Source organism: Balaenoptera borealis (genome assembly GCF_965194805.1).
Source record: "Balaenoptera borealis genome assembly, chromosome: 19".
In the NCBI taxonomy this organism is placed as follows: Eukaryota; Metazoa; Chordata; class Mammalia; order Artiodactyla; family Balaenopteridae; genus Balaenoptera; species Balaenoptera borealis.
The window spans coordinates 28,089,098-28,111,184 of NC_138878.1; the positions used below are offsets into that span (position 1 = coordinate 28,089,098).

Here is a 22,087-nt window from a genome sequence, read left to right on the forward strand (position 1 = left end):
CCAGTACCTCCCTACCCCCACCTTAAGAGAAAGAAAGAGAAATCAGGCAGATGGAGGTCAGTATATTACTTTTTCCTTTGTAAGAAGTGATAATGGAGGGACTTCCCTGGTGGCACAGTGGTTAAGAATCTGCCTGCCAATGCGGGGGACACAGGTTTGATCCCTGGTCCGGGAGGATCCCACAGGCCGCGGAGCAACTAAGCCCAAGTGCCACAACTACTGAGTCTGCGCTCTAGAGCCCATGAGCCACAACTACTGAGCCCACGTGCTACAACTACTGAAGCCCGCGCGCCTAGAGCCCGTGCTCCACAACAAAGAGTAGCCCCCGCTCGCCTCAATTAGAGAAAGCCCACGCACAGCAACGAAGACCCAACGCAGCCAAAAATAAATAAATACATTTATTAAGAAAAAAAAAGAAATGATAATGGAGAAGGTGACTTCTATTTGCCAGAAAATGGGCTTCCTAATCCTGAACGCCAGAATCAGGAGATTTGTTCATCACTGGAAAACTACAGGCCAAGTCCTGGGGCAAGCCTCTTTCACCACCCTTGGGGGAGTAGGCAGGCCAGCTCTCGGGAGGCGGCCGAGCTGTACACCCCAGGAGACAGGGCAGAGCAGGCCAGCTCTCGGGAGGCGGCCGAGCTGTACACGCCAGGAGACAGGGCGGAGCAGGCCAGCTCTCGGGAGGCGGCCGAGCTGTACACCCCAGGAGACAGGGCGGAGCAGGCCAGCTCTCGGGAGGCGGCCGAGCTGTACACCCCAGGAGACAGGGCGGAGCAGGCCAGCTCTCGGGAGGCGGCCGAGCTGTACACCCCAGGAGACAGGGCGGAGCAGGCCAGCTCTCGGGAGGCGGCCGAGCTGTACACCCCAGGAGACAGGGCAGAGCAGCAGGAGCAAAGGACACCAGGACTGCTGTGCAATGTTCTTGCTGCCTCCGCAAAGGATGCTCCAGCCTAACGTCGTCCAAGTGTCTTCAACAGTTCCTGGTACATAATGGATAATACTAAATATTTGGTGAATGAATGATGTCTATTCAAGTATGTCAACATTCACGTCTTAAATAACTCACTTGGCAGGACTTACTAAACCGCCTTACAGTTCCTTCCACCCGGAATGCTCAGCCCCCAGAGCATTTCAAGCCTGACTCCCATGTGTCAATCAGATCTCAGCTCAACGCTTCCCTCCTCACAGAGGCCGGCCCGGAGCCCACATCTCTCTCTCTCATGACCCTGTCCACTCTGTAGGACGGCCTACATAGCTTCTCCCCACTGAAAAATTCAAAACAGATTGTATGGTTTTGTATTACTGGGCATTGAGAAGTGACGCCTCTTCCTTTTTCTTATTTTGTACCATGACACCCACAAGACCATGCTTGACATTCTGGGCGTGATCTGAGCACGATTCATGATTCTGGGTGAGCTAGAGTCTCCTGAAGCGAAGAAGGGAAGCCATGAGGGAATGATTATCATTTGCACACATATGAGGACCAGAGTTATTATTTTTTTATAGAAACAACAATAAAGCAATGCTTTAATGCATCACATTCTCAGTTATTCAAAGACTTAGTAAGTTACATTTAAAGACCCTTTAAGAAAGTAAAGATTTTTGTCTAGCAGGATTCAAATATTATAACAGCCTTGCCAAACAATTCGCTCAAAGAAACAGATTTTGATTAATTTTGTTGATGTTCTTTCCAATACTCTCTGGCTTTAAGCATAAGCTTCTGATTTTGAAATCTTTATGTAACTTATATGAGTTGTGATTTCTGTTTTTAATCTGCAAATCTACTCTCCTTAATCTTTTTGTTGTTGTAATTGATGAAAAACTACTCCCACTTTCATCTCCACCTGCCAAGCCCACGGTGGCAAATGGTATTGATTGATGGGGAGGCGTGACCAGAGGTGAGCTGACAATGACAAGTCAGCTCTGCCAGAGCAACGAAGACCCAAGAGTCTTCAAGTTACTTTGAAATTAGAGGAGGCCACACAGGATGCAGGAAGCCCAGCATCCAAGGAGCAGAGGAACCGGTTCCTGGCCCAGCCACCCCCAGGGTTCAGATCAAAGCTGATGGCTGGAGTCTGTCCCAGTTTCCAAGGAGTGTGGTTTTTATAGCTTCCTGGAGCCATACGCGGGTGTGGGCACTGGACGCTGGCTAAGGCTTGTCTCAGCTTTCGTAACCACCTATTTGGGCAGTAAGACAACCTCTGGGGCACCTGCTCTGGAAAGTTTGAGTTTTTCTACCTTCTTAGGAGCTCCTGTAGCTGAAAGCAGTGTGCAGCTTTGCAGATCTGAGCATTCTTTTTTTCATATTTATTTATTTATTTAGCTGCATCAGGTCTTAGCTGCGGCAGGTGGGATCTTTCGTTGTGGCGCGCAGCCTTCTCTCTAGTTGTGGCGCACGTGGGCTCCAGAGTGCGCGCGGGTAGTTGCCCCGTGGCATGTGGGATCCTAGTTCCCCAACCAGGGATCAAACCCGCGTCCCCTGCGTTGGCAGGTGGATTCTTAACCACTGGACCACCAGGGAAGACCCCATATCTGAGCATTCTATCTTCAGGGAGCAGAGCAAGCTGAAGGGAACTCCAAGTTCCATTTCTACAATCACGGCATTTCCCAGTAGGAAGAGGCCAGAGAGATTGCCAGCCCGGGCTTCTAACCAAGGCAAGAATCACCATCCAGCCCCTATTTGAATACTTCCCGTGATTGAAGGGCTTATGACTCACATGGAAGCCATTACATTTGAACATGTTTCTCAGAAATCTCTTACTTATATTGGGTCATGTATCCGTCTCTCTATAGAAATAGACAGATTGACTTCATCACTATCCCCATGTGGGCTCCTCAGGTGTTTGAAGATTTATCATCTTCCCTCCATGGCTTCTTTATGCTGAACACCCCCAGGTGGATCCTTCAAGGGTTTGGGAGTTTGGGGGGATGAAATTCCTAGTTCCTTTACCTACCTGGACACACTTAACCATTACTTCTTTCTTAAGGAGCCTGCTTTGAGAGGAACTTTAAAGCAGATGTGACATATTGTGAACCCTCTCCTCCTACACACACAGACGTCCTTTCCCTCCACCTGCCTCAAGCTCCCAGGGACAAGGCCAAGGTGTACCACACAGAGAACAGGGGTGTACCACACAGAGAACAGGGGTGTCAGGCAGCCGCGAAATTCTCCAACAGCGACACCAGGAAACAAAGATCAGGGCTATTTTTTTGAAAAATAGACAAAAGCAAATGACCAGAGCGCTAAGGCTTGATGGGTCCCTGCAAGACACAGAAGACATGCTCAAATGGAATGGCGAGAAACTGAATGACGGTGTGGACAGGACTTGGGAAACCAACACGGGAAAAGGCGGCACCTATTATGGGCTGAATTGTATCCTCCCCCTCCCACCAAAAAAAGGTATGTTGGATTTCTAACCCCCAGTGCCTCAGAATGTGACCTTATTTGGAGTTGGGGTCTTTGCATAGATAATCAAATTAAAAGAGGTCATTAGGACATCATAATCCAATATGACTATTGTCCTTAAAAGAGGGGGAAATTTGGATACAGACACATCCAGAGAGAACGCCATGTGAAGATGAAGGCAGAGATCAGGGTGATGCTTCTACAAACCAAGAGACACCAAAAATGGCCAGCAAACCACCAGAAACTAGGAGAGAAGCATGGAACAGATGCCACTCTCAGACCTCAGAAGGAACCAACCCTGCCAATACCTCAATCCCAGACTTCTAGCCTCCAGAGCTATGAGACAATATGTTTCAGTTGTTTAAGCCCCCCAGTTTGTGGTACTTTGTTATGGCAGCCCTGGAAAATGAATACACCACCTCTAGGCCTAAAGACACAAGGGAAGGAAACTATGTCTCAGGAGCCCAGTGAGGGTGCGCCTGGCAGGAGCTGTATTCACAGAGATGGCAATGCAAGGAGGGAGCCAAGCAATAAAGACCCCCACTGCTCTCACCCCATCCACCAAGTCTCCTGCAGCGCCTAAGCCAGTGGAAGCCATCGGGCAAGGGCGGTGGGAGATACACATGGAGAATCTACCTACAGGGCGGCGTTGTCCACACTTCTCTTGGGACCTATTTATGTGGGATCCTCAGCTCATAGAGCAGGAAAGGAACTCAGGGGTACCTAATCCAACGCTTTTATTTGACCCCCAAGGAAACCAAGTCCCAAAGAGGGGTGTAGCAATGCTGCCGATTAAATGCAGAGACTAAAATTCAACCCTCTGGATTCTGAGTCATGCAGTCCTTCTGAATATCAGGGCTGCTTTTGGTTTTATTGTTGTTGTCTTGTCCTTTGTCTTTTTAAAAAAGCACAATGTCTTTTTTAAAATGTTTATTTCTGATTTGAATAGGTAATACTTTGATATCATAACAAATTAAAATCTATCAAAGCATATGCAGAAAGATGTGGACAAATTGGAATCCTTGTGCACTGCTGATGGAAATGTAAAGTGATGTAGCCACTATGGAAAACAGTATAATGATTCCTCAAAAAATTAATCATAGAATTACCATATGATCCAGCAATTCCTCCCCTAGGTATATATCCAAAAGGTTTGAAAACAGGTACTTAAACAGATACTTATACATGAATGTTCATAGCAGCATTATTCACAATAGCCAAAAGTGGCAACAACCCAAGTGTCTACCAATAGATGAATGCATAACTAAGATGTGATAAATATGGCTATATGTGATAATATATGACTGAACATTATTCAGCCGTAAAAAAGAATGAAGTACCAAAACATGCTACAACATGGAGGAATCTTGAAGACATTATGCTAAGTGAAATAAACCAGACCCAAAAAGACAAATATTATATGATTCCACTTACATAAGGTACTAGAATAGACAGATTCATAAAGAGAGAAAGTATAATAGAATAAAGGTTACCAGGGGCTGGAGGGGAGGAAAGAATGAGGAGTTTGTGTTTATTTATTTATTTTTTAAATTAACACTTTTGCTCTTTATTTTTTTTTATATTTATTTATTAATTTATTTTGGCTGCGCCAGGTCTTAGTTGTGGCATGTGGGATCTTTAGTTGCAGCATGTGGGCTTCTTAGTTGCTACATGCGTACTCTTAGTTGCAGCATACATGTGTGATCTAGTTCCCCAACCAGGGATCGAACTCAGGCCCCCTGCATTGGGAGCGCGGAGTCTTAACTGCTGGACCACCAGGGAAGTCCCAGGGAGTTAAGAGTTTAATGAGTATAGTTTCTCTTTGGAATGATGAAAAAGCTCTTAAATAGTGGTGAGAATTACATAGCACCATGAATGTACTTAATGCTACTGAATTGTATGCTAAAAATGATAACATTTATGTTATGTATATTTTACCATAATAAAAAATATATATATTTTGAAAAAGTGTCATACAATAAAAAGGAAGTCCCCCTCCCACCCCCATCCTCGCCACCAAAATCCCCTCCCTGGAGACCTCCCTGAGACCAATTTCCTGGGTCTCCTGAAGATGGTCTGTGACTGCATAGGTAAGTCGTCTCTTCCTACGTATACCCCTCTCCCTAGCTTTTGTTTTCTCCATAAATGGTAGCATACTAGACTCAGGGTTTTATATTTTGCTTTTTGCACTTAACAATATGCTTTGGAGAGCATCCTCATTTTCCTTATAAGACCACAGAGGGTATTCCTGCGCAAAGCCTTTTACACAGAAAGTGTTCACATAACATTTGAAGAGGACAACATTTGCATTTTAATAAGGCACAATGTCTTCACTCCAGAGAATGAATTAGGAATGAGAGAATTTCAGAAACCTGCCGAGTATATAATGAGAGGTGAGGATACAGTCTTTTCAGTTCAGCTTAACAAATATTTATGGGGAATTCCCTGATGGTCCAGTGGTTAGGACTCCACGCTTTCACCGCCAAGGGCCTGGGTTCAAACCCTGATCAGGGAACTAAGGTCCTGCATGCCATACAGCGCAGCCAAAAAACCTTCCCCCCGCAAAAAACAAACAAAAAACCCCACAAATATTTGTGGAGGCCACACCAGGAAAAACGTCCTTTGTGAGATGCTGGTATAATAATAGCCAACAGCCATAAAACTCCTAACATGTGGCAGCTTCTGTCCTACGCACATTAACTTATCTAATCCTCAACCTTATGATGTAGGTGCTATTATCAATGATTTCCATCTAACAGGTCAGTACTCCCAGGCATGAAGAGGTAAGTGACTTGCCTAAGATCACATAGCTAATGAATGACAGAACTGGGACTGCACCCACAGAGCGGGCTCTAGGGCTCTTGTTCTTTTTCACTACGCCCGCCGCCCTGCTGCCTCTCAGGCACACAAACATTTATGGAACTTCTCGCCAGGCCCTGGGCTTCCTCCCCAGAGAGATATAATGATACCTTTGACAAAAGCCCCAAGCTCAGGGAGTTAATTGCAACAGAGAACGGATGCAATTAAAACAAAACAGAGAACTGATCGGTGTTAAAAGAGAAGAACATATGGAATGTTCTGGAAGTTAGAGGGGGGATGATGAGGAACCCCGAAATGCCCCATGGAGGAAGTGGCGTCTGGCTATGAAAGGAGGCAATGTTTATGGAGCAGCTGTCCCACACCAGACGCTTGATATGCTGAGTGCTCCCAACAACCTTACTATCACCCGCATTTCATAGGTGAAAAAAACTGAGGCACCCAGAGATGCTTTAAAGGGGTGAAGGGACTTCCCTGGCTGTCCAGTGGTTAAGACTCCGCGATTCCAATGCAGGGGGCACAGGTTCGATCCCTGGTCGGGGAACTAACATCCCACATGCTGTGCAGCACGGCCAAAAACTTTAAATAAATAAATAAATAAATAAATAAATAAATAAATAAATAAATTCTTAGAGGAGTTGACTGTTTGGGGATTTTCTTCCAAGGTGATAAATATTATTTTTAAAACAGTGGGGGTGAAGCCAGGATACTCTCCCAGGCTGGTCTCTAGGGTGGGGTCTGGCCACCAGCCTGGCAGGGTGTTCCCGATGCCACTGACATCAGCCCTCCTCTGTAGGGCTATGTGGGCTCTTAAGTCAGCTTGGTGTGAATCACAGCCGACTAACAAGCCAAAAGCACTTTGAAGATGACATTGCCCATAAAAAGGGCTGGTTCCCACAGTGCAGAGACGGTTTGGCTGCGGTGAGGACAATGCAGGAACAGGGTAGGGTTTCCTAGGCAGAGCAGCCTTGAGCCAGGAGGCTCAGCTTCCAGGCTGTTCCAAAAATTTTCTACTCTGGCCCCAGAGGTAGCTACAATCTAGGGCAGAGTTGCCCAAACTTCAGTCTTCCATGCATACTCCCCCCAAATTTTGCCATAACTGCATTCTGCCTGTGCTATAATTTACTTAGTCTTTCCATTACATTGATTCAGTTAAAAATTATTCATCCTGGGACTTCCTTGGTGGCGCAGGAAGTCTTATCCAGACTCCGCGCCCCCAGTGCCGGGGGCCCAGGTTCGATCCCTGGTCAGGGTACTAGATCCCACATGCATGCTGCAACTGAGAGTTCACAGGTCACAGCTAAGGAGCCTGCGTGCCGCGACTAAGGAGCTGGTGAACCGAAACTAAGGAGCCCACCTGCCACAACTAAGACCCGGTGCACAGCGGTAGCCAAGAGCTGCTTGTCCGCTCTGCATGGCTAGGTCTGGAACAAGGAGGCTCAGACTTCAGCTTCCTGGTCTCCTGTGCTTGAGCTCTGGTTCCAGGGCCAGTGCTGCCAACCTTTGCCTAGATCCTGAGGGGCACAGAACCGTGGCGGTCTGCCCAGTGTGGTGTGTCTTGGTGTGGCTTTTCAGCATTGTGCAGCCCAACTGGATCTGACCCTCCAGGTGACAATGACACACACATAGCCCTAGCAGTCTGCAAGTCAGGAGAGGGGTATAGGTTTAAATGCAGGTGGTTTGAAGGAGAGATGTTTAATAAAGGCTTTGATTTAATCTTGAAAAAGAAAGACCTGGAGCAACCTAATTAATTAATTAATTAATTATTCATCCTAAGCACAAACCTTGTGCAATTACAAATTCCATGGGTTAGTTGCATTTCTTTCTAATACGCATTAATGTCAATTAAAACTACTAAAACAACAATGTTTTTCAGCACACCATCTTAAAGCCTCTCCCTTTTGGGAACCCCAGGCTAGAGCACCTCTCTCCCTGGTGAGCAGAGGATTCACTAACCCCACTCCTCCTCTTGCTCCATGACCTTGAGCAAGTCCCTTTGATTTCTCTGGGCCTCAGTTTCCCCATCTCCAGGTTCCTTATAGCTCTTACATAATGAGGTGGTGAAATGCACAGATTCAAGCCATTCAGCCTGGGTTAGAATTCCTGCCTTCCCTTTCTTGGCAGTGTGAGCAAGTCACTAAACTCACCTCTGGCTCAGTTGCACCATCTGTGAAACGGGGACTACTGCACAGGGCTGTTGAGGGACCTTCTCTAAGGACCCTACTCTGACCACCTTATTGTACATGCCACGTGTCCCCTGCCCCCAGCAAATTCTGATCCCTCTTATACTTCTCTACTTGTCCTTTTCTCCATAGCAGTTATTACCTCCTAACAAACTGTAGGATCGATTGATTGATTATGTTTATTCTTTTTTATTTTTTTTGGCCACACCACACAGCATGTGGGATCTTAGTTCCCCGACCGGGAATCGAACCCATGCCCCCTGCAGTGGAAGGGCAGAGTCTTAACCACTGGACTGCCAGGGAAGTCCCATGTTTATTCTTATCTTCCTCCTGCTTTTCCCTGAGAATGTAAATTCCCTGAGAGCTGGAATATTCATCAGTTTTGTTCACTGATGTATCCCAAGCACCTAGATACACATGTGCTTTTTAAATTTGGGGAGCTATTGCAGTTTGCATGTCACCATCCATGACAGAGCACACCTGTTTCCTCACCGTCCTCCCACACAACATACTTCACATTTTGGGATCCCTGCCAATCAGATAGATTTTTTTTTTTTTAATGTTATCTGGTTGTAGTTTGAATTTGCATTTCTATTAGTATAAGTGTAGATGAGTATCTTATCATTTGCTCTAAGAGCCATTTGTATTATTTTTTCTATCATCTCTGCCTGCACTTATACGAATGGTCTAAGTTTTCTCACACAGATCCAGCCCTCCCACAGGGAAACCCATGGCATCGATCTCAGGCTGAGCCCTCTTTGGACCCCTCAGAGGACTGAAAAGAAGAGGATCCATATCTTCTGGTACGTCCAGATCACAATCATGCTCAGTGACTCAAGTCTCCTTTTGGGTTTTCTAGCTGTAAACCAAGGGTGATAATTTACCACAGGTACCAGGAAGGTGACTCAGCCCAGGCCCAGGGCAGCCCCCAGCTCTCCAACCAGCAGGCTGCAGGTGCCTGTCCCACTGGCAGGCCTGTCCTCAGACTTTGCAGCACTCCTGCTGGCTCACCCCAAGAAACAGAACTTCTTAGTCCTTCTGGGTTTCTATTTTCTCCCCACGTCTTTAAAACGCTGTGGTGGGAACAGAACACTTCATTCAAAGGAGGCCCTGAATTGCCCCTTTGTGCTGCATCAATTCCAGGAACCAGCTCAGTATTCTCTGAAAGAGAAAAGACTTGGACAAAAGCTGGCATCCTAAGAACCCTGGAGGCCAGGTCCTCATTAATTAGCCACTGGCATCTTTGCCTCCTTAATATGCAAACAGAGCTTCTGCTCCTCAAGCTCCCACTCAACCCAGCTCTGCGTAGATGTTGATTTTAGAGGGGGATTTTTTTCCCTCCAGCATTTGCAAGGAGAGTTCCACAGACCAGGGCTTTTTCTACCTGGGGACGTGGCTGAGGATGGTATTTCCAGGTGTCAGTCATTATCTTGACCATGCACACATGGTGGACAAAGCCCGGGGTTCGGGACAGATAGACCAGGGTCCAAATCCTTGCTCTGCCCCTTCCCGGCTGGATGACCTTGGCGGATGACCTCTCTGAGCCAGTGTGTTTTCATCCCAATATGGATCTACAATATAGTACCTACTTTGCAGGTGAGATGCTGGTGTCTTGGGATGAAGAAAAGATGCAGAAAGGGTGTTTGGAGATCACAGAAGAGGTATTCATTGGCCAGGCTTTCCTCGAAGGAGATGAGACCAAGGGAGTAACCACTGAGTTCTGGAATGATACAATCAAATCCTATTTTTGGGGGGGTGAAACTCATCAACTTCTTATAACCCTATTATTCTCAAGGTAAAAAAAAAAAAAAAAAAATCCTTGCCCTGGCTCCTAAGACCCATGTAAGCTGGACCCTGTACCCTCCTAACCAGCAATCCACCACTTGGCCTTGGGCTTTGAGGTGCCAGAAGCGTGGGCCTCAATTCAGGTCTAGGAAAATTTAGAGCGCCCTCACCCCTCCTCCAGCCTCTGATCCTGGAAGCTCCCTCGACCTGGAATATTGCCCCACTCTTGTCTCCACTCTGGCTAACCCTTGCTCAACATTCAGCTTTCAACTGAAGCATCACTTACTTGGGATCAGGGGTGGGGTTCCTGAAACCCAGAGTGGATTATTGGCTCCTTAGACCCCCTGCAATTTCCGTCTTGTATGTGCACTGCATATGTCATTTCTGACTCTCCGTTTTCCTTGCTTCCCTGGAATCCCACAGCACTGCTATCTGGGGAAGGTCCCCTGGAGATGGGGGGGGTGGATATACAACTTGGTGGCACTTGAAGGAACAGTCCCATTCTGAACTTTGGTGGGTATTTCACTCTTGGAAGCTTCAAAGTCATTTTCAAACCCTAATTACCCCACACATTAGAGCCCCAGGGAGTCACCAAACTTGGCCTCAATCTTCCCATTTGCAAATTAGAAAAACTGAGCCTCACAGTTAAAAGCTTGCCTGGAGCCAAAAAGGAAATCAGCCTAAAAGGCGGCTCATTCCTCAGGAAACCACCTGGCGGAGCAAGAACTGGAAGCAGAGAGTACTAGGGGCCTCAGTTTACTTCCCTGGGTGAGGAGACACCCCGCACTCTATAATTCCTTAATTCGCTACTGTGGATTTACTTAGCTCAGGGGCCGCCGAGAGGCAGCACCCAGGCGGGTCACATCCAGCCCTCAAACATGTGTTGTGAAGATCTCAGTGTTTTTTATTTTTATTTTTTATTTTTAAAAACATATTTATTTATTTTTTTTTTTGGCTGCGTTGGGTCTTTGCGGCACACGGGATCTTCATTGCCATGTGTGGGATCTTTATTTATTTATTTTTTAAAGATTTATTTATTTTATTTATTTTTGGCTGTGTTGGGTCTTAGTTGCGGCATGCGGGATCTTCATTGAGGCATGTGGGATCTTTCGTTGTGGCGCGCGGGCTTCTCTCTAGTTGTGGCGTGTGGGTTTTCTCTTCTCTAGTTGTGGCGCGCAGGCTCCAGGGTGCGTGGGCTCTATGTTTTGCAGCACACAGGCTCTAGTTGAGGCGTGTGAGCTCAGTAGTTGTGGCGCACGGGCTTAGTTGTCCCGCGGCATGTGGGCTCTTAGTTCCCTGACCAGGAATCGAACCCGCGTCCCCTGCATTGCAAGGAGGATTCTTGGACCACCAGGGAAGTCCCCCGTGCGGGATCTTTAGTTGCAGCATGCAGGCTCTTCCTTGCAGCATGCATACAGGATCTAATTCCCTGACCAGGGATCAAACCCAGGCCCCCTGCATTGGGAGCGCAGAGTCTTAACCACTGGACCACCAGGGAAGTCCCCTCAATGATTTTTAAAGATAAAAGATTTTTTAATAAAAATCTAGATTTGAGAGTTCTCTTGAAAAATCAAAAGGTCTTGCAATACTGGCCAGGATTCCATTTTCACATGTGCAAGGCTGGCTAGAGCTGAGCAGTGACTGCCTCCTTTACACAGGGGGTGTGTTCACCAATTTGCCACAGTCCCCACTGCTCCCTCTTGTCTCCCATCTGGCTCACTTCTCTCATTCATGAAACCTGCTGAACTCTGTAGGTATTCGAATCACAGTTCTTGAAGTATCTCCTCCGCTTTAGTCACTACCTGCTAGCTACACTGGCTTTCTCTGGGTTTCTCAAAAAAGTCAAGCTCTTTTCAGTCACAGGGCCTTTGCATAATCTGTTCTCTCTGCCTGGAACACACTTCCCTCCACCAGTGTCAGCTGAAGGTTACCTCCTCTGTCTGAATTGGGTTCCCCTTAATGGATTTGTGATTATCTCTCATATCACATATCCCAACTTATAATTATTCATGTGTGTGCTTATTTATTTGTCTCTGTCTCCCCTACTAAAATAGAAACCCAAGGAGGGCAAGGATTGCTTGGTGTTATTGATTGCTGCATTTGCAGCATGCAGCCCAGAACCTGGCCCATCTTATGAACTTGGTAAACATTTGTGGTATGAATGCATGAATGAATGCTGGAATGCATGAGTGGGACTCTGCCAGCTCCATGAGCATCCATTCAATGACAAGGGGCCAATCCTCCCTGTCTTCCGGCAGGGTTAGTAAGAGGACAGCATTTTTCCAGCCTCCCTGTGGGATTCACTCAAGCCCATGTTGGGCAGGCCTATGTGTTCTCTTTTTCCAGAAGCTCTGGGATGAAAGGTGAGTGAAAGCACTTAGGGGCATTTGCATTCAAACCCAGGTACATTTGTCAGGCAAGTACAGAGGACTAAAGTGATCAAAGGCATGATGAGATGACAGAGCTTCAAAACGAGGCTTCTTCCAGATCGAGAAAAGGAGACTTGAATTAAATCTATAAAATCCCAACTGGTTGCAGAGGGAGGGATGATGGACACCCAACCTCAATGGTTAGAAAGAGAGGTTCCACCTTGAAGTTTAAAAGAGTTTAAGGCAAATAAAAGCCACACACACACCCCAACCTATTTTGCTCAGAAGGACCTTATGATGTTTCCTACCCCAAGGCAGAGGTGGGATGGGCCAACAATAAAAACAGGTTTAAGAAGGCTTCAAATTGCTTCAAATCTGTCAGTAGGTGACAGATCTGAGGCTAGGTTGGAGGCCCTTTTACAACCGTGTGGTCAATGTTTGGCCAATGTTGAATGAATGGGATGGCATGAATGTCACAGCAGCATTCCTCTCCTGCAAGTGCCCACTAGACCCTGATCAAAGCAAGAGTACTGAGCTAAAGGCATTCAAGTGATCGCATATTTGATGCTTCTGGTATCTCCAAGCTGTACCTGACTCATGTTGGAAAAGTTCATCTCCCAAGCTTGCGGGTCAGCCACTCCAAGAAAGACAGTCACAGGGAAAGGTTCAGGGAGAGGATTGTGACGATGAAGTAGGTTTGACATTTCGTGCTGGATTCACGGAGAGGGGTCTCTAAAGAGGACAAAGGGATGAAGTGTCAGGAACAGGAATCACCAGGATCTGGTCAATGATCTGCTCCTGAAGTCTCAAATCCCAAGAGGAAGAGCTCCTCATCCTTGGCCACCCCTCAGCTTCTCCTGGCCTCCTACGGCAGCTCTCCCCTCTAAACCCCAGTAAAACCAGAAAGATGAGCCAGAGGACGAATGTGGGACTTGCAGGTGAAAGCTAGGGGCGCTGGAGAAGGCTGCTTGTGAGAAGAGACAGCCAGTTTCTGCTCACCACAAAAAGGACTTTACTGAAGACTAATGCTCCCCAAAAGTGGATAGACCTTCTCCAAAGGTAATGAGCTCCCTGTCACTGGAGGAGTACAAGTGAGACCCCAGAGGCTATTTTCATGGCACTTGTAGATGGGATTCCAGCATCAAGTACTGACAAGGTTCTTAATGGGTGGTCTTGGATGGCCTTCAGAGGGAGGGTATTCAGAATCCCTGACATTGTATGCAAAATTTTTTTCCCTAGGGAAAGTGTTGATAACTTTCTTCAGCTTCTCAAAAGTGTTTAAGGGCTTCCCTGGTGGCGCAGTGGTTGAGAGTCTGCCTGCCAATGCAGGGGACGCGGGCTCGAGCCCTGGTCTGGGAAGATCCCACATGACACGGAGCAAGTGGGCCCGTGAGCCACAACTGCTGAGCCTGCGCGTCTGGAGCCTGTGCTCCGCAACAAGAGAGGCCGCGATGGTGAGAGACCCGCGCATCGCGATGAAGAGTGGCCCCCGCTTGCCACAACTAGAGAAAGCCCTTGCACAGAAACGAAGACCCAACACAACTAAAATAAATAAATAAATAAATAATTAAAAAAAAAAAAAAAAAAGTGTTTAAAAACATTTAAAAACACTAAGAAGAACTGATGAGGTCACCATTTCCCAAACCTGGCTGCACACCAGAACATCTGAGGAGTTAAAAAAAAAATAGGAGACCCTCCCCAGATCCCACTCCAAGCCCACTGAATCAGAATCCCTAAATATTCGTTTTTCTAAAAAAGTTTTTCCTGGATAATTCTGATACCCTCAACCAGGGACTGGTCTGAAGTCTCTAGAAAATAGTAACCAAAAGTCTTAGTGAATTTTAAGGGACTCTGCACTCCTGAAGCTTTAGAACTCTGAGACAGAGGTCACAAAATAGGCCTATGGGCTGCTCTGGCCTATGGATGTGTTTGTACATGAGGAGAGTATTTTAAAACAATAAACAAACAACTTTGATTACTGTTTAAAAATTGCAATATTTCACACATGTACACAAAATCCAGTTTTCCATTTCTCCTAAAAAATTAGAACAGATGGAAAAATTTGACCCTCATTCCCAAATCCCAATATTCAACTGGAGCTTAGACAATTAGCCACAGTCCCCAGCACTGTCTATGACTATAATCAGTTGACTTTGCTCTCATGCATTAACTACCTAGCTCCCAAAGTCACTTCAGTTTGAGACCCCTATTTGAGGTTTCCCCAGAAAATCACCAGCTTGGGAGATCCTACGGTGATTCCCCAGTTGAGACAGGGGCCGTCTGCTCCTGGCTGAGCTGGGGCTTGAGGGGCCTCAGGTCCACACTTTCCCCAGCCCCCTGCCTTCCACCCTGCTGACATCTAGGAGTTGTCCTGTCACTCCAGCACTGGAGCCAAGGACTTCAAAGCCAAACAAGATCCAAATTGAATTGGCACTAATCCTCTTCAGTCCCGACCTCTTTTCTTCTGCCAGGCAGAACCTTCCTGCCTCTGCTGGCTTCCTATTAAAATTAACAAGCGTTGCAGGCAGGCATCAAAGGCAGGGTTGTGCCTTTAATATTCCAGGCAGGCCCAGGCTGTGATCCCAGCCCCTCCCCCTCTTGCTCTCTTCCAACTGAACCGGGGAAAATGGTTCCGCTGGGAGTGCCAGAATCAGAACATTGGTCATCCTCGTCTGTTTGATATTTGCACCAAGGAAAATTCCAGGGCCAGCAGAACATCTTCACAGCAATTTTCTTCAAAGTGCCTTGCAAAAACTGGCCAATTATTCTTAAGAGGCACCCTTAGAAAAGTGTGTTATTATCCCCATTTTATTAGCAGGGAAACTGAGGTCAGATGGCTTGTCCAAGGCCATACAGAGAAAGAAGGAGACGGAATCAAAGCAGTGGCAGCGTAAGTCTATGTCCATCTAAGGCTCACTCAGACCTGTCTCTGGCCCAGGAATTCAGGCGCACCGAGGCGCTCCTGCCCAGCTGGGTTGTCATGGCCGCCCCTCCTGGTTCTCACGCTGGGTTTCCCGGACCCAAACTTCACAAAGACATCAGTAACCCCACAGGTGCTGAGGGGAGGTGACATGCTCTGTCATCAACCCCTGACAATGCAGGAAATGACTGCAGTGGATAATTATTCTCCTCTATACAACCCTCAGACTGTTGTCTTTGTTTTTTCTCCCTAACGTTAGTTGGGGATGAGCCGATTATTTTCAGAGAACTATGTATTTATACTGGAGAAACCAACAAATTCAATAACTAGGGCACTACGGTTCTGAGTTGTTAGTGAAATCCCTGCCAGGTGTGGGGGGGCTCTGTGGGTTGAGCCTTGGTTCCTCTATCTAAGGGGCCTGTTCAAACAGAAATCCCCAGACCCCAAGGATTTGGAACCGGAGAAAACATTGATCTGGCGAGCCCAGAACACACTGCAGGGGCTGCAGGGCCTGGGCTGCTGAACTGGCTCCCACATCTTTGGAGGAAAAGCACAGCTAAAAGTGCCTGCAGACAATTCACAATTAGGGAAGTTTCTCCTAAATGTGGCTTTGATCCCAATGCTGTAGACATTTACAGACTGCTTTGGTGCTGGCTGAGGGGTTACTCCTTTAGAAATCTTAGAGACAGGCATCTTCTAAACAGCTGTCTCTTTACCTGCACCCGGAACAGACCACCAGCTATGGCACCTCGTCGCTGTTTCGGGGAAACTGTGTCCCAGGGCAGGGAAGTGAACTTGTGAGTGAGCAATCCCAGTGAGTGAGTTTAGAGGACTCAGTTGCCCTGACTCCCCGGCTGGGCTTCTTGCCCCAGGAGAGAGAAAAGAAGAAACAAGAGAAAAAGTGAGATGTGCAAAGGTAAAGGGGGAATGAGAGAAAAGAAGGAGGAAAGAGGAAGTGAAGGAGGAAAGAGGAAGTGGAAGAAGAAAGGCAAGCAGGAGAAGAGGCAGAGGGAGAGATGGGCACAGAGGCAGCCGCATTTATTTCACCATCTGAGCACACACGTCTGTGATGCTCACCAATGGTTTCTTCTCTGGTGTCTCAGCTCCCCAGTTACACAATTCTTCTTTGTACCCTCGGGTAAGGCAGGTGGCACCGTGTGAGGCCCTCGGCGGATGCTTAACCCGAGCAGGTGTTTCTGCGAATGGCCTCACTCCACAGTCACCTAAGAGGTTTCGAAGGCCTTGGGAAGTTTTCTTCCTCAATTCATCACGTGGCCCAGCTGATTCGCACTGTGGATGGACTGGTGGCCGGGACACTTCCCCTCTGGGGCCTCAGGCTCCCAATCTGTAAATGGGGTTGGGATTGAGACAAGGTCTGCACCACATTATTGCCCTTACAGCTCTGGCACTCTAGAATTATGTTAATTCCAGGAATTCTTCTGTTTCCCTCCTTCTTTTTCAAGAATTCTCCAGAAGCATTACAGAGCAAATCCAGAAAGCCTTGCTAGGAATCAACTTCAACCCGAAGGAAGGGTTCCTACACAAAGGGGATAAAGTGCAGAAGCCTGAAATGAGCTTTGCCGACTGGGCCCCAGTGGGCTTGCGGAGGACTTAAGGCTGAAGATGCAGCCCCCTCTACTCTCACCCCCTGCCCCCCGACACCTTGAGTGGTTTTCCTGAGTTTACACCAGATGTTCATCTTTATCAACCAAGGTCACTTTGAGCCTCCAACAGGGGAATTATTAAAAACCAGCAATGTGGGAAGACAGAGACTTGCCACATGTCTGAGAAAATAATATATAGACTGATGCCAAAGTGGGATTGCTTAGCGCTACGTCCTACCGAACGATGGAGGAATGCAGCATTTTAGGAAGACGAGCGGACCACGTAGAGAAGACGTGAGGGACCAAAAGTCTTATGATAGTATGCTCAACCTTGGTAGTAATTAGGGAAATGCAAATCAGCAGCCAAGGATATGCCATTTCACATCTGTCACACTGGCAAAAATGAAGGCTGGCGGTACCAAGTATTAACAAGGCCATGGAGAATTGGGCACTTGAGTACATTGGTCATGGGAGTGTAAACCCCTGTGGTGAGCAATTTGGAAAGACCTAGTAAAGCAGAACAAGCATGTCCCCTTCAATCCAGCAAGTCCACTCCTAGGTATACCCCCTACAGAAACTCTGGCACATGTCACATACAGAAACACTATACGTGGATATTCACTGCAGCAGTGTTTATAACAATGAAAAAGTGGAAAGAAACACCTAAATGTCCATCAACTGGATAAATTGTGAAGTAGTCATATAATAGAATAATATAAAGCAGTTAAAATCATAAATCTCAAAACGCAGAGCCAAAAAATAAAATAAAAAATTGTAAGAGGCTACAAAGAGAATGATGCCATTTTATAAAAGGTTTACAAACCTGTAAAACAAGGGTGTGTAAGTTTTATAGATACATATGCAGTAAAACTAGAAGAACATGCATGGGCATGATAAACGCTTCATGAAATTTGTTCCCGGGTTTGGTGATGGAGTAAGAATGAGATTTGGAAAGTTTACACAGGGGGTTTCCACTCTGATTATTTTGTTCCTTTAACAATTGAAATGAACAGGACAATGTTAATATCTAATAACATTGGAAGGTTCTGTATTTAATTTTCTATTCTGATCTGTTTTTGAAATCATCCCGAGTTTAAAAAATAATTTTAAAAAGAGAAAACACCACTATGAGAACAGTATGGAGGTTCCTTAAAAAACTAAAAATAGAACTACTATATGATCCAGCAATCCCACTCCTGGGCATATACCCAGAGAAAAACATGGTCCAAAAGGATATATGCACCCCTATGTTCACTGCAGCACTATTTACAATAGCCAACACATGGAAGCAACCTAAATGTCCATCAGCAGACGAATAAAGAAGATGAAGTATACATATATAATGGAATATTACTCAGCCATAAAAAAGAAATAATGCCATTTGCAGCTACATAGATGGGCCTAGAGATTATCATACTAAGTGAAGTAAGTCAGACAGAGAAAAACAAATATCATACGGTATCACTTATATGTGGAATCTTAAAAAAATGATGATACTAATGAACTTATTTACAAAACAGAAACAGACTCACAGACTTTGAAAACAAACTTATAGTTACCAAAGGGGAAACGTTGGTGGGGAGGGATAAATTAGGAGTTTGGGATTAACATATACACACTACTATTTATAAAATAGATAATCAATAAGGACCTACTGTATAGCACAGGGAACTCTACTCAATATTCTGTAATAACCTATATGGGAAAAGAATCTGAAAAAGAATGGACATATATATATAACTGAATCACTTTACTGTACACCTGCAACTAACACAACACTGTAAATCAACTATAATATAAAAATTTTTTAATGTTATTTAGATTCACATGTAATAGGTTTATTATTGTTATTTTAAAGAATTAATAAATAAATGTTTTGAGGAAAAAAAAAAAAGAAAGCACACTGGGCCTGAGTTCCAATTGGGATTCCAGGGGCAGATCTGGAAGTTCCCACTGTTCCCCTGGGCAAGGCCCCTAACCTGGAAGGCAGGGCTTGTGTTCAGTGGTTTTCCAACTGGTCCTAGCAGCAGCAAACCACGCTCCCCCAAGCCCCCAGATAAAATCATTATAAGAGGGATTGAGGGGGTGGGTTGCATAAGACAAAACAGATTTTAGAGAAAGGAGCTGCCCTGTTTAAATAGGGGGAGGGCAGAGGGATGGGACCTAGCATCCCATCCACAGGAGCCCCGGCAACACACCCCTGCGAAGCCCTGGGGCTCTGAGCCTGCACAGCGCGAAAACCTCCAGTCCAGCCCCGATATTCCATGAGGAACCCAGAGGTTACCTAGACGGGGAGAAATGAAGGGCTGAGACTAGGGTGAGGCAAGGGAGGCACCTCGGGGGCAACGTTTAGGGAGATACTCACTCTCAGGGCCGTTCAAAGGCCACCCTGCATTTATGCGTCCTCACAGAAACCCTGCTTGCTTTCTCCTTTTCCGATAGCTATGGATGTGCTCACCACCCCTCCTGGAAAGCACGCTTGTGAGCACCAGGCCCTGTGTCTGGCTCTCTTACTCCATCCGGAGGGCTAACCCAAAGCTAGGCACATAGTAGGCCCCAAATATGTTTGCTGAGTAACTGATTAAGGAAGGGAGGGAGGGAGGGAGCGATGGAAGGAGGGACGGAGGGAGGAAGGAAAGAAGAAAGGGTGGGGGGAAGGGAGGAAAAGAGGGAGGGAAGGAGGAAGGAAGGAGAGGATGAAATAAGGAAGGATGGACGGACCCGAGCCTCCTGCCCCCTCTCCAGAGCCCTCATCTTGGCTGCCGGCCAACCTGGACCAGCCACTTTGCTGCTAGGGGCAATGAGTGTGAGTAATTGTTGACTGTGGCTTTACTCATCCTTCCTTGGGGCCGTGTGCAAAGCAGAGGGTTTCACTTGCCCAGTGGGTACTGAATTACAGCTGTGGAGCTGGAGTCCTATGTAATTAACCAGCAGCCGCCAGCCCTGGAGACTCTGTGACGCTTGCCCAGGACGCAGGTGGTTGGGCACCGAGCAAAGGAGCTTGTCTGAGGTTGTACAGAAATCAGACGGAGGAGCCAGAGTGGGAACCATGTGTGAAGGACAGCAGCCCCCGATCTTCACTATGCTCTCTCTTGCTAGAGTGTGAAAGACTGATGAGACGTGCAGTCAGCGTGAGGACAACTAGACCAGGGTTCGCTTTCTGGATGTTAATGGACAGTGAAGCTGGGAGGCAGGGACATGCAAATTATACCTCAGGGAGGTACCATTACACTTGTTCACACTTAACAGATGGGCAAACATTTCAAAGTCTGAATATAGTAAGTACTGAAGGAAAAGGTAGGGAAATGGTGAGTCTCAGAAATTGCTAGAGGGAGTGTAAATTAAGCTCTTTGGAGAGCAATTGCCCCTTATAACCTAGCCATCCTCCTTCTGGGAATGAGTGAGTCTTGTACACTCATGTACATGACATGAATGGACATGTTCCTTGCAGCATTTTTTTAGAAAGATTTTATTTTTATTTTATTTAATTCATGTATTTATTTATTTTGGCCGCACCACGCAGCTTGTGGGATCTCAGTTCCCCGACCCGGGATCGAACCCCAGGCCCTCAGCGGTAAAAGCGCAGAGTCCTAACCACTGGACCACCAGGGTATTCCCCAGCAGCATTTTTATGATAAAGAAAATGTGGTATAAAGGGCCCAGGGCAAGGGCAGATGCAAGAAAGCCAGTTAGGAAATGAGTCCTGAATCTTCACGGGAGGTGACGGTGGCTCAAACCAGGTGGCAGAGATGGAGGCAGACAAGACGCTGGTGTGCTTGGAGGTGATACCCGGAGCAGGAGCTCATCTGGGGAGTCTGAGATGCTGTCTGACATCTACGCGGAGATGTTAAGTAGCAGTCAGAAATATGAGCCTGGGACTTCCCTGGTGGTGCAGTGGTTAAGAATCCACCTGCTAATGCAGGGGACACGGGTTCAATTCCTGGTCCGGGAAGATCCCACATGCTGCGGAGCAGCTAAGCCTGTGAGTCACAAGTACTGAACCTGGGCTCTAGAGCCCGCGAGCCACAACTACTGAGCTCGTGAGGCACAACTACTGAAGCCCGCGAGCCTAGAGCCTGTGCTCCACAACAAGAGAAGCCACCGCAATGAGAAACCCACGCACCGCAACAAAGAGTAGCCCTTGTTCACCGCAACTAGAGAGAGCCTGAGCGCATCAACAAAGACCCAACACAGTGAAAAATAAATAAATAAAATAAAATTATTAAAAAAAAAAAAGAAAAAAGAAAAAAGAAATATGAGCCTGGAGTTCAAAAGAGAGGCCCAGGTTGGGGGTGTAAATGGGGAGTCTCCAGCACATAGGTGGTGTTTAAAGCCATGATCCTGACAATTTTTTATGTCATAAATAAAAGAGTTGAAGCAAACATGACCATGTTGACATCTGTTAATTCCAGGTGGTAGATACAGTGGTGTTTGTAATACTGTTCTTTGTACTTTTTAGTATGTTTGAACTTTTGTAATAAAATTAATTAACAAACAGTAGAGAAAGCCACAAGGTTCCAAACGGCTGAACAGTCCTGCCTTAGAACTCAAGAGTGGGTGCTGGCAATGAGTCAAGGAGCCAGGTTCAAATCGCCCCACCACGAACCTAAGCTGGGTGACCAGGGCTTGACCCTGTCTCTCTGGGCCTCTGTTTCCCCATTTGGACAAGAAGCTGGCCCATGACTTCTCAGGGTTCTTCCAGCACTGACCATCTTGATTCAAGCTGGTGTTCCTTGGGGCCCCTGCCTGCTTTGATTTTGTCCACCCATATCTTATGCCTAGTCCTACAGAGGAAGCCAAAAATACCCTATAAGAGGGCCTTGTAGGTGGAAGGTCAACTCTGACTCCAAACAGATGCAAACTGCAGCAAGGGAAGTCAGAAAGGAAGGGCAGTGCCCCATGGTCCCCAGGCCCTGGGACCCAAAAGGAACTAGGCTGAGCTTAAAAGCTGGGAACCCAGAGACTAAAACTCTTCACAACATTTACTGCTGATGAATGCA

The 22,087-nt window shown here is 46.6% G+C and overlaps 1 protein-coding gene across 1 annotated transcript in view; it reads right to left on the reverse strand.

Moving 5' to 3' along the window:
* The window catches only part of BBS2 (Bardet-Biedl syndrome 2), a 57,967-nt gene that overhangs the window by 35,150 nt on the left and 730 nt on the right, over positions 1-22,087 (reverse strand). The window contains exon 2 of the mRNA XM_082366966.1: positions 9,999-10,129. Coding sequence (XP_082223092.1) covers positions 9,999-10,129 — 131 coding nt within the window. The remainder of the gene's footprint in view (positions 1-9,998; positions 10,130-22,087) is intronic.